Source organism: Pongo abelii, chromosome 15 (genome assembly GCF_028885655.2).
Source record: "Pongo abelii isolate AG06213 chromosome 15, NHGRI_mPonAbe1-v2.0_pri, whole genome shotgun sequence".
Lineage (NCBI taxonomy): Eukaryota > Metazoa > Chordata > Mammalia > Primates > Hominidae > Pongo > Pongo abelii.
Window position 1 is genome coordinate 95,682,604 of NC_072000.2, and position 16,996 is coordinate 95,699,599.

A 16,996-nucleotide genomic window follows, 5' to 3' on the forward strand; every position below is an offset into this window, starting at 1 on the left:
GTGGCCGGGCCCTGCCCACCTCTGCAGCCTCTGCTTACATTACTCTCCACCTCCTGCTCACTGCTCCTAGCCCAGCTGACTGTGAACACTTTGCATATGCTGATCCCTCTGCCTGGAGTACTTTCCTCTGGCTATCAGCCTCACTGGCTCCTTCCCATACTTGGGGTCAGCTCCCCAAAACATCCTGGCATGATGATTCTAAGGTGGCCGTGTATCCCAGTATTCTCTCCCTCAGCACCCTATTCTCTCAGTAGCACCCTCCTGAGATCATCTTGCCTGTCACCTGGAAGTGTGCCTTCCGGCTGTGAGCAACATCTGGGCAGGGCCCTGTCCGTCTGTTTACCATGCGCCATTCCAACCATCTTCTCCGGGCTTTTTATTCCTCTACTACAGATGCCAAAAAGCTAAAATACTTGGGGCCGGTAATGGTGGCTCATGCCTATAATCCCAACACCTTGGGAAGCTAAGACAGGAGGATCACTTGAGCCCAGGAGTTCGAGACCAGCCTGGGCAACATCGCAAGATCCCATCTCTATTAAATTAAACAAACAAAACAAAACAAAAACAAAAAACTAAAATACTTGGTACCCTGGCATTCTTTGCAGGCTGAGGTAGTCACAACGTTAGTTCTGGCCAACGTGACATCTACGGAGCGTCCTTGGGAGGGTTTCCCAGCACCGCTAAGCCCTCCACCTTTCTCCTGCTTGTACCTTAGGGATGTGCAGCAGCCACTGCTAAGGCTGTCAGAGCTATAGGCAAGAGGTCTGGTTTCTGATGGCATCCTTGAGCCACTACATCAGCCCTGGATTGCCTGCCCTGGGGCTGCCTGTAGTGTGAGGCAAATAAAACCACACGGGTCTGCCAGGGTTCTCAGCTGGGGCACTACAAACATTTGCAGATGGACTGTTCCTGCCCTGCGCACTGAAGAATGTGTAGCAACATCCTTGGCCTCCACCCACTCCATGCCAGGAGCACCACCCCCTCTCTTCCCCCGGGGTCACGACAATCAAAAATGTCTTGAGACATTGCCAAATGTCCCTTGGGAGACAAAATTCACCCCACCTTTTCCCACTGCCAGTTGGGAAACTGAGAATTGCTGATTTAAGCTGCGGCTAAGCTAGGTAACGGATAATCCATGCATCCACAATACAGTACCAGGAATGGCTGTAATCCTGGCTCTCTGTCTTGCAGGCAGGGGTTCTGGGAGAGGAGTTAGTGGTGCAGGCACCTACCTGCCTGGCTTTGTCAGCCTTCAGGGTCTCCATGTCACTCTGCAGCTGCTCCTTCTCTCTGATCAGCTCCTCACTGAGGGTCTCCAGGTCTTGGCTGCTCTGCTTTTCTCTCTCCAGCTGGGTTTGTAACTTTTCAATCTGCAGAACCAAAAGACCCAGCCCAGTGCAGACGTCAGTCCTACGAAGTGAACCATGATTTAAAACAAAACAGAAACCGCCCCCACAGAATGCACTAATGGGTCTTTTCTCAAGGGAAGACCTCCTGGCATCATTCTGTAGCAACCTCCCCACTCCACAGCTGTCACTCTTAAGACAGAAAGTCACCAGGCAGCAACCCATCACCATCCCCCCAGTGTCCCTCTGCCCCATCCTTGCTGCCATGTGCTCCACTGCCTTGGGCCACCACCGCTGGGTGCCCTTGGGGGCTTCAAATGCACCCATCTTCCTGTCCTCCCAGAGACTTCCTGCCTCAGCTGGTGATGTCACCTGGCTGCTCAAGTGGCCCTCTGTTATATCTCTTCTTCTTTCACCTCCATGGACATTTGTCACCAAGCCCTGTCCTTCCTGCCCCTTCCACACTTCCACCATCTCCATCACAGGCCAGGCCACATTTTGTCTGACCTGGACAGCCACCCAGTGATCTCCTTGACATCAAGGTCTTATGCCAGAACCCACCTGTTCGCAGCCCTCCTAAACATGAACTACCTAAACAGAGGTCCTCATGCTCCCCGTTGCACACAAGTGCCCGACTTGCTGAAATGCAGATTCTGACTCAACCTTTTTTTTTTGAGATGGAGTTTGCTCTTGTCGCCCAGGATGGAGTACAATGGCAAGATCTCGGCTCATTGCAACCTCCACCTCCCAGATTCAGGCAATTTTCCTGCCTCAGCCTCCTGAGTAACTAGGACTACAGGATCCCGCCACCACGCCCAGCTAATTTTTATATTTTTAGTAGAGACGGGGTTTCACCGTGTTGGCCAGGCTGGTCTCAAACTCCTGACTTCAGGTGATCCACCTGCCTCGGCCTCCCAAAGTGCTGGGGTTACAGGCATGAGCTACTGCACCCAGCCAACCTTTGCATTTCTGATTGCTGTTGCTTCTGGTCTAAAGGTGTGATTGCCTGGGTCCTACCTACCCCTGCTGGACCCCTCTTCTTTCTCGTACTGTGGTTCTTTGTCCTATACTCCAGTCCATCCCCGAAGAACACCCATGCCCCTGATGGACCTGCTGGGCTGAGACATGGGATGGCTGCAGACTTTCTGGCCCCCAGAGGGTTTCCTGTCCTCCCTGCAGCTGCTGGCTTGGGCAACGGTCTCATGTGGTGCAGCATTAGGTTTTCCCGGGAGTTCTGGGTGCCAGGACCCTGCCCCTCAGCCCCCAGGCTGCATGTCTTCACATGAGCTGCTCCTGCCTCTCATGACAGGCCCCCAAAGGGCTGCCCCTCTTCCTCTAAAAATAAGGATTCTTTTTCCTTCTTGACTCAACGAATGAACTCTTATGACTTCAATACAAAGCTACAGACACAGACGAGGGAGGGGGCTTCTCTAGGACCCATGGAGGTGCCTTGAGTTAGAGAGAAAGATGTTTTAACTTCAGGGAACTATTGTTTCCAGAAGTCCCAGACCAAAGCAAGCATGCAGCCTGGGCTACATTCAGGGTGGGGTGAAGAGCCAGGTTGGCAGTATGGGCCCCCCCTGTGGGCCTCAGCAGGGCCAACAGACTTGCTTACTGACTAGGAAATGCCAGCTGGATGGCTGAGGTTGGAGAGAGAAATTCGGGATGAGCTGAGCTGGCTGAGGGTTGCCAGGCCCGAAGCACAGCCTATCTCCTGCTGGTGCTGAAGGGTTCACCTGTCAAACGCTGGCGGGCACCCCTTACGTGTCAGACTCCGGGCTGGGCACTGGGGCCAATAAAACAGTCAGTGAGACATGGACAGAGGGTGAAGGGAGAACCACCCTGCAGGGTCGGGCCAGATTCCAGCCAGGCTCAGGGCAGGCCAAGGACGAGAGGGAGGAGAGAGCTCCAGGCTTCAGACACAGGACAGCTCTGCCTGCAAACAGCAGCCCCTCCCTTCCGGCGCCCCCCGCGACCAGAGAGTGTGTGCCAAGACAGGGCCTCCCTAGGGCCATGGCAGGAGAGGCTGGCGTCGGGCCAGGGAGACAGTGGGTATAGGGCCCGAAAGATCAGCATAAGGAGTTGTGATGGGTGGGCGGCGCCCCCGCCAGGTCCTGTTTGTATAGACGAGGGGCCACAGCAGACAGGACAGGGCAGAGAGATGCCTGGGCACTACCCTGGTGACCTGCCAGGAGGGGCCCCAAAATATCACTAGACCAGCGAGATAATACTGCAGGCTTTCTGGGGCAGCATCGTGAGGACCTGCAGAGCTGGAGGTTTTCATCTTCCTAAAGGGCAATTTTTTTTTTTATCATGGCCAAGGTGGGGCTGCCACTTATGAAGACATTTCCCGTGCTAGGCCCACATGAATCTAAGAAACCAAAACACTGAGCCAGCTGTGGTGGCTCACACCTGTGATCCTAGCACTTTGGGAGGCTGAGGCAGAAGGACTGCTTGAGCCCAGGAGTTTGAGACCAGCCTGGGCAACACAAAGAGACCCCAGTTCCAAAAAAAAAAAAAAAAAAATAGCTGGGCATGGTGGTACGTGCCTGTGGTCCCAGCTATGCGGGAGGCTGATGTGGGAGGATTACTTGAGCTCTGGAGGTCGAGGCTGCAGTGAGCCATGGTCACACCACCGCACTCCTGCCTGGATGACAGAGCGAGACCCTATCTCAAAAGACCAAGTCACTTTCCCATGCTGCCCTGCACCGGAAGACGTGGCATGAGATGGGGGTGTTTTCTGTTGTCCTACAAAGAGAGGAAAAACCACCTGGCAGCTCAAATGCTGCAAGGCACACAAAGTTCAAAGGGACAAGAGTGAGGAGCCACGTAGGAGACGTCCCATGAGGGAACTCAAGGGACCAGTTCCCAGAAGTGGGGGACCTGTTCCCAGCCTCAGAGATCATGAACCTGCAGAGTGGCTGGGTGCAGTGGCTCACATTGGGAGGCTGAGGTGGGAGGATCACCTGAGGTCAGGAGACCAGCCTGGCCAACATGGCGAAACCTCATCTCCACTAAAAACACAAAAATTAGCTGGGCATGGTGGCACATACCTGTAATCCCAGCTACTTGGGAGGCTGAGACAGGAGCATCGCTTGAACCCAGGAGGTGGAGATAGCAAGGAAGCTGAGATTGCACCACTGCACTCCAGCCTGGACAACAGAGCGAGACTCCGTCCAAAAAAAAAAAAAAGAACCTGCAGAGCCAGGGGACCCAGGTCTCCCGCCACAGTGATGCCTCAGTAAATGACACTGCCAGGACTCACAGCTGGATGGCTGAGGTTGGAGAGGGAAATTCAGGATGAGCTGAGCTGGCTGAGGGTTGCCCATCCCGCATGGCAGTCAGCCTGCAAGAACACTCTGGCCTCCTCCCTTGACTGGAATCTGACAGCTGGTGCATTCAGAGCCCCCAACACACCAGTGCCTCCACAGTCTGAGGCAGGTGGATGAGAGGTCCTCTGACCTGGAATGAGCAAGACCTGTCCTGCACCTGAGATGGAATCTGCCATGTGACAGGGATCCTTTTAACTGTAGAACAAGACTGGCTTGCAAACCCTCATCTGTTCACCCAGATGTTTGGCTTCTACTCTGCTCCCAGGAAGACCTAACAGCTGTCATTAAAACAGAACACAGTTCAGCTATGTCTTCTTCCCCATCCCATAAACCCAGAGGAGGGAGAAAGCACTGACCTGCTTGTTTTACCACAGCAAGACCCTAAGGTGTTCCATCAGTGGCCTCACACATACATACCTAGGCTTTGCAGCCCCAAGGATGTTCATTACCACTTTAGTCAACAACTCAACGTCTGGTATTCAGTACCTTACTGGTTCTTCTCCCTGGGTCCCGATTGCATGCTTTATAACAGTGCACTGCTCTCTTTTTATTGAGCACTATGTGGCAAATCTGTCACACACACTACCTCTTCTAATCCCCACAACAGCCAGCATAAGAAATGTGTGTTTGGGGCCGGGCATGGTGGCTCACACTTGTAATCCCAGCACTTTGGGAAGCCAAGGCAGGTGGGCCACCTGAGGTCGGGAGTTCGAGACCAGCCTGGCCAACATGGTGAAACCCTGTCTCTATTAAAAATACAAAATTAGCTGGGCGTGGTGGTAGGTGCCTGTAATCCCAGCTGCTCGGGAGGCTGAGGCAGGAGAATCACTTGAACCTGGGAGGCGGAGTTGCAGTGAGCCAAGATTGTGCCATTGCACTCCAGCCTGGGCAACAAGAACAAAACTCAGTCTCAAAAAAAAAAAGGAAAGAAATGTGTGTTTGGTTGCTGCTAAATTTCCTGGCACAAGTTTCAAAAACCCTTGGAATCTCCAAAGGGATAGCTGTCTTTCTTGTATGGTAAGATGAATGAGGACTGGGGGCTCCTGGAGAGCCTCAGGATGGGGGCTGGTTGCCAAGGGAACCAACCATGTTATTAGAGAGTTGAAACTTTCAGGCCTCTCCTACCTCCAGGGAGGAGACAGGGCCTGGAGGTTGAGCTAATCAAATGGCAAATGATGTAATCAATCATGCCTATATAATGAAACCTCCGTAAAAACCCAAAAGGACTCGGTCAAAAAGCGTCCAGGCTGGTGAACATGTGGAGGTACTGGAGGGGCACCCGCAGAGGGCAGGGTAGCGTGGCACCACTCCCCGCACCCACCGCCCTGTGCATCTGTTCCGCCTGTGCGTTGTATACTTCGTAATAAACAAGGAATACTAAGCCATCTAGGCAATAGCGGAGCCCACGAAGGGGGCGGTGGGAACCTCTGATCTGCAGCCAGTCGGTCAGAAGCACAGGTGACAATCCGGACTTGGATTGGCACCTGAAGTGGGAGGCAGTCTGGTGGGACCGAGCCCTTAGGCTGCGGGGTCTGTAGTGTCAGAATTGAGTTAAATTGTAGGATACCCAGCTGGTGTCCCCCGAGAACTTGAGAACTGCTTGATATAGGGAAAACCCCACACCCCTGGTATAAGCAGTGAGGTACTGGGAGCAGTGGCGTGGAAGAGAACGAGGGAGTTTTCTTTTTACAGGCAGGTACCCCATCAACCCCATTTCACAGATGAAGACAACGAGGCACAAGAAAGTCACATGTCCGGGTCATCCTCTAATGGCAGCGGAGCAGGGACAGGGCCACGCCCCCTCTGGCTCTCCCCAGTCCTCACTCCCGTTCCTATTATAATCAGTGGTGACTGTGCCTGGATTCTGCCCACTGCCTGACACCTGCATGCTCTACCTGGCCCCCTCCTTGTCTGTGCTCCAGACAAGCACTGGGGAGGATGGGAGGATGCCCGAGGGCTCTGTGCCTCCCCGGTGACCTAAGGAGGCTGAGGTACCTTCTTGCTGAGCTGGTGGTTCTCCTTCTCCAGCTCCCCGCACTTGAGGCCGCTCTCCTCCAACACCAGGGATGCGTCCCGCAGCCCCTGGATGGTGCTCTGGAGGCTCTGGTTCTCCTTCTCCAGCTTCAGGATGCGGCTGGACGCACATTCGTTCAGCTCAAACACAAACGACTTCCTGGAGGCTGAAGACAAAGTCCAGTCAGAGCCCAGTGTTCTGTGGACCTCCACTTCCACTCTGCCCCAAGCTCTGAGACGGTCATCAGTCTTGGAGTCCAGGGTCTAAGGGGCTGGGGAAGAACTCCCACAGGTCAGCTGGGGACCCTTCCTCCTGCCCCTCCACTCCCAGTGCCCGAGGGTTCCTCTGCAGGCTTTGCTGGGGTCTGTCAGGGCAGCAATCCAGGGCTCAAGAAGGCGGCAGGTTACAGTCCAGGAGCCAATGCAAGGGCTGTGTCACTTATGGGAACCATTTGGCTATCAGGCTGCTATTCTAACTGTCCAATCAAGGATTTTAGAGGCTAACAGATATGACACATAAGTGACATTTTCCATACTCCCCAGAGCAGAGTGGACATCTCGGCTGCTCAGCAGGCAGGGGCACGTAACTGACCACTCCCGTTGGCCACGGATGGCAGAATCCTACACCAGAACATGTGTCGGGCACTTGTCAGCCTGGATAAGACGCTATGCAGAGATTTCTTTCTGTAACTTCACAATTATGTTGAAGAAAACTGTGATAGTATACACAAATTGCTTTTAAAATTCTAAGTGAGATGAAAAATAAGCTAAAAATAGTAAAAGGCAGACTATCTACTCTGCTTGTAAACAGCTCAGATGCAAATGGAGAAGGGAACAGTCTTGAGTCAGGAATGGGAGTTCCTGGCCCCCTCCTGCCACAAGCAGGTGCATGATTTTAGGTAAGTCATGGGGTTGTTTTGGGAAGGGGGAAAAAAAAAAGGTATGCAAAAGCCCTCTTAAGAAGGGAGCCCGGTTCTTCCCCCTGTCATTTACCCAACCCAGTGCCATGTCCTCATCTCTTGGGGCCTTTCCACACTGTTGCTAATACAGCTATTCCTCCCCCCACCTCTTCACCCCAGGGGCTGTGGGTACAGGGGGGAGATGGCTTTCACAGCAAACACATAAATCTGCAAATGTGTGTGTTCAGATCCCTCGGGTGATCATAAAGACTGAACAGCATCTCGTTTCCCTCTGAGTCTTCATCCTCTACCAAGGATAACGACACGGACCACCGAACAGGCCAGAACACGCCCTAAAGACCCAAACCAACAACAGGCGAGAAGTGGAGGGGACAGTGTGTCCCTGGCCCCAGCCCAGCGCTGACACACACATAAACACACACGCACTCCACATACAAGGATGCTTGGAGGGCTCTGTCCTAACTAAGCTGTAAATGAAACTAACCTAACTTCAACATCAAGCCTCAAATAATGAGCCTCCATTATTTCACAACCTGCGGTCATCTGGACAGTGCCTCTGCAGAATTCATGGGGGGGATCCCATTTTTTAAATTACAGAAAAATATATTTTAAAAGTACCATTTTAGCCATTTTAAAGTGTTTGGATCTGTGGCATTAGGTACAGCACACTTTTCTGCAACCATCACCACCATCCCTTTTCACCTTCCCAAACTGACCACAGAGAATAATTTTTAAGGTTCTATGAGTTAAACAATGGAATCGATGTTTCATTTCCTCTTCCATTAAAGTCAGTGCCTTGAAGACTATTAAAACGACACAATGGTTTACTACTAAAATGCCAGTGTTTCTCTTTTTCTTTTTTTTGAGACAGAGTCTCAATCTCTCACCCAGGCTGGAGTGCAGTGGTGTGATCTTGGCTCGCTGCAACCTCCACCTCTCAGGTTCAAGCGATTCTCCTGCCTCAGCCTCCCGAGTAGCTGGGATTACAGGCATGCACCACCACGCCTGGCTAATTTTTGTACTTTTAGTAGAGGCGGGGTTTCTCCATGTTGGTCAGGCTGGTCTCGAACTCCTGACCTCAAGTGATCTATCCGCCTTAATCTCCCAAAGTGCTGGGATTGCAGGCATGAGCCGCTGCGCCCGGCCCAGTGTCTCTTTACTAGTGCAAATCTCGTCAGCACCCCTCAGCAACCAGAGTAACTGGGTATATCTTAGTAAGACAGACAAGAAGGACCGCGCTGTACAGAACACACGAAGGGCCAGAGCTGGGGTTCATGCTCCACTGTTTTCTCTCACCCATCCTCACAGTCATCTTGTGAGGCAGGTTCATTACCCCTATTTTGCAGGTAAGGAAACTAAAGTTTTAAGAGGTTAAGTACTTGCCCTAGGTCACCCAGCTAACCAGCGGAGGAGCCAAGGCTTTATGCCAGGTCTTTCTGGCTCTCGAAGCCACTGCCCCATATACTCAGGCTTTGCTTGCACGATGCCATCATTCTAGCAAACACTAGAATGATGTCAGTTCCTAGCTAGGCACTAGGAGTTGACAACACTAAGAATAAATCAAGGTATTAACTTTAAAGAGCTCACACATTATACAAAATGGTCTAAATCGGTGAGGCCTTCTCACCAGCCACCATGGTCTCTAACAAATATTTAGTTGATGGGAGACCATCCTAGCTGCTTGTACCACCTCTCTGCTCCACCAGGGGGCGCCCCCAACCTGGACGTCCAGAGGCAAGGGATTTGGGGGATCCCCCTTGTGCAGCCCTCAGGCCCCAGAGCTACGCACAGATATCAAAGCACAGACAGCTAACTTCTCACACAGATTCACAGTGAAACTGGTTTTAGGTTCGGAACTGATAGGAACCCCCAAATACAAGAAATATTCACCTGTTTGCAATAACCTTTCCAGAATGCTTAGATGTCTATCAGAATTTTTTTAAAGCCACGCCCTAAACAAGCCAAAAGCCCCATCACACCCTGGAAAGTCTAAGTAACTATGAACTTGCACTATCACGTGCACGGGAACGGTGAGCGTGTGCTATTTTCAAACACAGGAACTGGCTCATTGTTTGCCGGGGCTGAGGCTTCCTGCGCAGGGGGGTTGAGTGCGGCCCCGCCCACGCTTCCCATGATCGACACCTCCTCTCGGGGCGCGGAGCAGTGGGCAGCAGAGCAAGCCCAGGAGGGAAGAGGGAAAGGGAGAGGCCCGGCAGAGGCGCTGAGAACCTGGGTCTCGGGGGCAGCAGCCACTCAGCACCTTCCTCACCCAGGAGACAGAAAACAGGCTGCCTCCATCTTGCCCGATTATGCAAATGAATGGAGGAAATGACGCCCTGGGTACATTTATAGCAGGGATTCGTGGCCACTGGTGATGGCTCCTGCCATCCAGGGCTTTCAGCCATCCACAGATGGCCTAAGAGAGCCTCTGGGTGTCAGTGCACTATAATCTGGAAGCTCCTGGGAATGTCCATATGGGAATTCGGAAAACTGGCAACACTTAATTTGTGTTTTGCGTCCTGACATCAAGGCTGCCAGACCTCTCGTGTCTTCCCTGGGGAGAACTGTAATGAAACAGTTCCAAGTGGAGCCTGAAGGAAATCATGTTTGCCTGGGATGAATGGATGGGCTAACATGGCAGATTCAGAGCCCAGGACTCAGCTCCCTGGAGGCAGCAGTGGCCACGGCCAGGTGGGCTCCCCGGCACCAGGCGCTACCTACCGTCTGACAAGTCTGCGTTCTTGGACAGCTGCTCCAGCTCCCAGCCAAGGTGGGCAGATTCGTTCATGCTCTGCTTCTGTGCAATCTCAAGGACCATGTTTTCTTCCAGCAGCTCCTCAATTCGTTTCTTATCTGTGTCCCGGTCCTGGGGCAAGCAAGAAGAGGCAAGAAGTGAGGCTGCACAGCTGGGGATCCCTCTGGACAAGCCTCAGCCCCTGTACAGCTACCGTCATGTGCTGTGGATGAAGATGTACTGGCTCACTTCCAAATAAACAGAGCTGCACAGAAACATCCCAACACAGGGCCCTGCTATGAGAGGTAAAGCCACTCAAAGGTACCCTGACCTGGCTACCTAGGTTATGAAGAGAGACCCGAGGTCCCTAACTGAATGCTGTCTGAACAAAGTGACATATTGCACAGGGCTTTAAAGCAAGTGTGCAGTGATGGGTAGCTTCGTGGCTCTAGTGAAGCCCTAACAGGCCTCTAAAGCTGTTAAGAGGCTAACAAATCACAGCTCACCCCACACCATCAACACCAGCAAAGACCTTTCTTGCAAAAGACACACACATACACTCATTCCTACAGAAAAGCAATACAGAAGTCAAGTGCTCTCTGTTTGTGGGTGTTAAGTGGCACCCACTCAAGCCTGCTGATTTTAGCAAGCTACTCCCCACAGTCAACAAGTCATTGGTGGTAGCAGTGGCAGCAGCAGCGGCAGTAGCAGCAACAAACTCAGTAGTTAAACTATCAGAGAAGGGCACAGCATAAACCTGAACCTGCCCCAATCAGTTTTCTTTTCTTTTTTTTTTTTTCTGAGACAGGGTCTTGCTCTATCACCCAGGATGGAATGCAATGGTGTGATCACGGCTCATTGCAGCCTCAACCTCCCAGGCTCAAGCAACCCTCCTGCCTCAGTCTCTCCCAAGTAGATGGAACTACAGGCTCACACCACCATGCCCAATTATTTAGTTTTTGTAGAGATGGGGCCTTGCTAGGTTGCCAGGGCTAGAACTCCTGGGCTCAAGGGATCCTCCCACCTTAGCCTCCCAAAGTGCTGGGATTACAGGCATGAGCCACTGTGCGCGAGCCCAATCTGTTTTCAATGTAGTAACAACACAGCCTGCAGTACCAATTCCAGGTCGTGAAGCTTGGATTTCAGCTGCAGGTTCTCCTTTTCCAGCTCATGGACTCTATCGCCCCGGGCCCGAGCAGCAGTCAGCTGTTCCTCCAGCATGGCCTTGGTTTCAATTAAAATGATATTATCTTCTCTCAGCTCCTGGTTAGCAAAAACATACATGAGAACCATCAGATAAAGGCACCTGGGTCATTAGGATGGAATTCTAAAACCAAAACTCTTTCAGGCATCTGGACCCAAGCAAACAATCTAGAGGGAAGTCTGAGGCAGGAAGTTTTTCCCTCTACTTTTTTTTTTTTTTAATTATCTTCAGCTTTTTTTTTTTTTGAGATGGAATGTCACTCTGTCGCCGAGGGTGGGGTGCAGTGGCGCGATCTCAGCTCACTGCAACCTCCACCTCCTGGGTTCAGCAATTCTCCTGCCTTAAGCCTCCCAAGTAGCTGTGATTACAGGCGCCTGCTACTGTGCCCAGCTAATTTTTGTATCTTTTCATCATGTCATCCAGGCTGGTCTCGAATTCCTGACCTCAGGTGATCCACCTGCCTTGGCCTCCTAAAGTGCTGGGATTACAGGTGTGAGCCACTGCACCCAGCCCATCTTCACCCTTTTTAATCGGGCAAGGTCAATGGACTTTCTCTGCTATAAGAAAAAAAAAAAAAATCCATGAATCAAGATAGGCTGGGAATAGTGCCAAGGCTTTGACATGCCTAATCTCATCTGGATGGACAAGGGGACCCTGAGCCCATTTCCTTAACAAGGAAGAAGTGGGGTCGAGAGTCAATCCTGGGTTCCAGGTCTGAGTCTAGTAGACCTCTTAATTCAACATTCATTCTACAGATGTGGGGCCTGGAAAAAAGCAGCTATTCAGATAAACTTTCATTCAATACACTGCTCCTATCTGAGTATCTTACAAACACTCTTAGATAACAAAAGTTCTTGGCAGTTTCCTGGAAATGGGGGTCTTTAAGACAGTTAAGTTTCAGCACAGCAAACCACATAAATATGAGCTCCACAAATATATACAGTTGAGGGGTCCGCTGGATCTATTTTTGACACAGGCAGTGATGTGCACAAGGGAAGAAGTCGGTCCAGGGTGCACATCTCCACTGTTCCTTTGCTAAGGGCTTTCTTGGTTTCTCTTCTCCTGGGCCCTTCCAAGCACCGCTCGGTATCTGGCGGGGAACTGAGCTTCCCCCAAATGCCTTCACAGGTTACAAACAGCACACGCCAGGAGCCTGTATGCTTCTTTCGGTGGGCAGAGCTGTCTGAGGTTTGTCCCACTCACGAGTCACACTGGAAACCAGGCTGGGAGTTTCTGCTTATCCACCATGTGCTCATCTTCCTATGTGGGCCAGAATCCAAGACTCCTGGTGGAGGGGAAGCCACACACTTTCCGGCCAGCGGACACAGCTTTGATCAAAGCCTGGCAGGCGGTAAGGGGCTTGGCCATTAAGTCTCTGGATTCACCTGCGTGCCCTCTCTCGGCCTGTCCCCAGCAGAGACCACATCTACTATGTGGCTGGCCCTGCCCCAGGCAATCCATGTCCTGCCTTACTCACAGTGGCCCTCAGAGGGAGGCAGGGACAGTCCCTTCCTGCAGATGAAAGATCAACTCAGAAAAAATAAGAAATGAGCTCAAAGCCACGAACGTAGTGAGGTACAAAGCTGGGGCCTGACAGGCTGCAGACCCTGTGCTCTCCTCACTGCCCTCAGCTCCCTGAAGCCCACCCTCGAGGGGCTTGTGTGGGTGAGAGGCCCTTATTGTACTAATGACACGAGCCAGAGCACAATGACCGGCTTCAAAGCAGAAAGAAGGCCCGGCCTTTTCTCTCTGGCTACTGCCCCCACTGTTCCGACAAGCGTTCCAGCAGGGTCCACCGCCAGCACTCCCCAGCATCACTACCCTCAGGCCCTGGGCAACCACCGCACAGGCTGCCCGCTGCTTCACCCTCACAACCAACTCCTATTCAGCCTTCAAGACCCAGCCTGAGTTGTCCCCTAGGAGAAGTGCTTGAGAATTCACTGTGTCCCACCCAAGTCAGGCTTCTGGGCTCCTAGTGTTCTGGGTCTGCTCTGAGGCCACAGCAGGCCGGCCTGTTCCTCCCCCAGACCAGGAACCCCAGGCAGGACTGTTGTGCTTTTGCTCTTGTGAGCCTCACATAAGTGTTCAATAACACCACTTGGCCAAATCATGCCACAAGGAGGGAGGAATCAAAGGCGGCATGTGAGGTGGACCTTAAAGAACTCAGAGACTTCCTGGAATGAATGGAGATGGCCAGGAGTGGGAAATGGCATGGAACAGAAGATTTCTAACTGCTACTCAAACATGCCGTGGTTTTCTGGCCATTTCAACCTCCACTATATATAAGGTAACAGAAACATCTCGAGTGCCCTGCACACCCCACCACCACCTCTGAAATGAGAAGCCAGATCCAGAAGCTGCGTCCAAGCTCCAAAAGCCAGCCCAGAGCTCCCCCGGGCACCTGGTGAGGAGTGGGAAGCCTGATTCCACACCTCTGGGTAGCTGTCCAAGGCCAGAACGCCCCACCATGGCCCTGACCACAAGTGACCTAGGAGGCTATTTAAAGGCCCGACCCAGCCCAGCAAACAGCTGAGGGGACCACACTCATGAAGTCACAGGCCAGGCCTGAGGGCTGGTCCAGGAGGCTCGAGAGCTCACTTCTAATCTGCCACTGCGACTTGGGGCAGTGATTAGGCATGGGAGCTAACGGGCCCCGATTCCCAGGGCTGCTACATACACTCTCAACCCGGAGTCCTCCTTTACACGATGGGCCTGAAGACAGGGTGACGCGGAGCTCGGATGATACGTGTGAAATACTCCACGCGCAGTGCCTGAGACCTACAAACTCGCCAGCTGCCATCACCGCCAACTCACACCAACAGAGCACCCCCAGCACTCCCCGCGGAGCACCTATCATGTTAACAGAAAAAACTGGCTTCTAGGGTGCCTCCTGACCCCTGAGGAGCACACAGCACCAGAGGGGGTGCGGAATCAAACAAACAGGCAGTCTTCCGCCAGGGAGCTCGGTAGCAACCACGATGCCGTATGGTTCCCTAAGGGGGCCACAGCAGCAGGAGGCTGGCCCAGGGCATCCTCAGTGGGGAGGGTCTGGGTCAGCTGACTCAGGGCAGGCAGACCTCCTACCCACCCAGGAAACATCACCCCCGCTCTGAACTCTACCTGCTCATCCAGCTTCATGGACATCCCTTGAACTTCACCGAAGACCTGCCTGTTTTTAAACTTCACCCACTTTGAGAAGCATGGGGGACTTAAACCTTAAACCAAACGTCAGGTCTGTCCTATTCAATGTCTTAGTGTGCTGAACCTCATCACAACTCCTCAGCAGTTATTAAGGAACAAGGGAGACACAAAGTCCCAGGTGGGAACAGAAGACTTCCCTGTGTTCAGGGTGTCCTTAGTAAGTGCCCTGAATCTTGACATTCCCTGATTAAGTATGACGTGACATGTCAGCTCTAACGTGAGCTGCTGGAGGCCGGGGCCCTTCCTCAGGCCTCCACGGCCTCTGAGACAGTGGCAGCCCCTCACCCCTCCTAGGAGTACCCCTCTTTCAGCACTTCCCACACCCCCTTTATTTCTTCCTTCCTGTGAAGGCTGAAGCTCACGTTCATTCACAGGCAAGCATCAAGGTCTGGAGGCAGGCAGTCATTCCTATCCCAGGTCCCCCTGCTTAGCAACTGCCATGCTGGGCAAGTTATTAATTAATCAATGGTCAGTTTCCTCATCTGAAAAGAGGGGAGGAACTGACAGTGGCTGCTAAACTTGCAGGGCCACCATGAGGCTTTGGTGCATGGATGCAGTTAGGGCCTGACACCATTCCTAGCAGGCGGAGAAAACTCCACAGATACACAAGGTCGTTACCACTCACTGAAAGACCTGATTGTGTACCTCATTTGGGCCAGACCCTGAGAATGTGAAGGCCCAGTCAGGCAATGTTTTCAGCTCTGCAGGTTTTAAGTCTCTATCACAACTACTCAACTCCACAGAGGGAGCACGAAAAGAGACAACAAATGGTTGTTAGCTGTGTTCCAACACAACTGTGTTCATAAAAACTCACGGGGGCCGGGTTTGCCCAGGGACTGCCATCTGCTGACCCCTGAGCCAGAAGGTGCATGGGGCACAGAGGACCAGGGGTCAGTAAGGCACAGACCCTGTGTTCAAAGAGCTCCCACTCTGGTTGGGAAACAGACAGGAAAGTGCCACGTGATGAGCACTGCCTGCAGTCAGGAGGGGTTTCAAGGAAGCCTGGAGCAGGAGGCTGGGAGACGCAGCCTGCACAGCTCAGCGCCCCACCCTTGACCTGGCCCCAGAGTCTGAGGAGTGAGCTGGGAGGAGAGAGCGGGGCTGGGCTGAGGAAGCACTTGTGCAAAAGCACCAGGAGTCCTGGGGGAGCCAAAGGGGGGAGTGGCAGACGAGGGTACAGTGTGGATTTTACCCAGGAGCCATGGAGAGTGACTGCAAAGGCCTCTGCAGCAGGACAGACAGAGGCAGACTGGCCAGTCCAGACCATTAGGGAGGCACTCCGTGGGCCGACTCTGGCGTGATATGAGCGAGGATGCCAGTGAGGCTGAGGCACACTCTTCAACACCCGCCTCCGGACAAGGACATGCTGGGAGGTGAGAAACAGGCTTACAAACAGGAGGGGCACCTGGACCTGGGACGGGGGAGATGGGGAGGAAGACAAAGAACCAAGGTGGCCCTGTGCTCTGGCTTGAGCACCCGAGTGGATGTGACTCCAGACCAGAGACAGGACAGGCAGGTGTGGAGGGAAAGACAATGACTCTGAACACACTGGCCTTGAGATGTCTCTAGACAACCCGGGTACCCTGAAGCCTGGAGCACAAGACAGAGCCTCAGCCAAGGATTAAGATCTGGGACTCAAGGGTCTATGCAAGTGGGCTAAGGGAAGGCGGCAGGGCAGGTGAGCCATCCCTGGAGAAAACCCAGAGGAGGAGCAGAGGGTGAGGGGTGAATGAGGGCCCTGATACTGAGGGGTGGGCCTGCAAGGGGAGGGTGAGTCCAGGAGTGGGGAGAGTGGAAGCTCAGGGAGGAAGTGGTAGGAGGGGCTGGGGCTGAGGAGTGCTTGCTGGATATGTCCATGTCAGGAGCGCCCTTCACTGGCAAGAGTGGCTTTGGTAAGTGGAGTGGGGGAGGGTACAGGCACGGCAGGTGGCCCCAGACTGGGGGAAATGGGCCCACAGCTGACACTGCTTTCACACAGGTCTGTCTTTGAGCCCAAGGAGAGGCAGCTGGAGAGAATCAGAGGAAAGTAGAAAGGTCTGTTTTAAGTTAAAGATGGGAGAGCCTCAGGGGCCCTAAGACACTGGACTCAAATCAACAAACATGTCCCAAGCACCTTTTCCTCCTGAAGATGACTGAGACCTCTGAGAGCTGCAGGAGACGCTGCCTGGGGCCCGAGGAGGGTGGAGGAGGGCAGAGGAGCTGGGGCCCTATCTCCAGGCCCCATGGCCAAGGCAGACCAGGCCACA

The 16,996-nt window shown here is 53.0% G+C and overlaps 1 protein-coding gene across 4 annotated transcripts in view; it reads right to left on the minus strand.

The window, feature by feature from the left end:
- The window catches only part of CCDC88C (coiled-coil domain containing 88C), a 145,568-nt gene that overhangs the window by 42,773 nt on the left and 85,799 nt on the right, over positions 1-16,996 (minus strand). For all 4 annotated transcript variants that reach the window (XM_054530411.2, XM_054530412.2, XM_054530413.2 and 1 more), the window contains 4 exons: positions 11,462-11,608; positions 10,333-10,477; positions 6,674-6,858; positions 1,233-1,370 (listed from right to left, as the gene is read on the minus strand). In XM_054530411.2, coding sequence (XP_054386386.1) covers positions 1,233-1,370; positions 6,674-6,858; positions 10,333-10,477; positions 11,462-11,608 — 615 coding nt within the window. The remainder of the gene's footprint in view (positions 1-1,232; positions 1,371-6,673; positions 6,859-10,332; positions 10,478-11,461; positions 11,609-16,996) is intronic.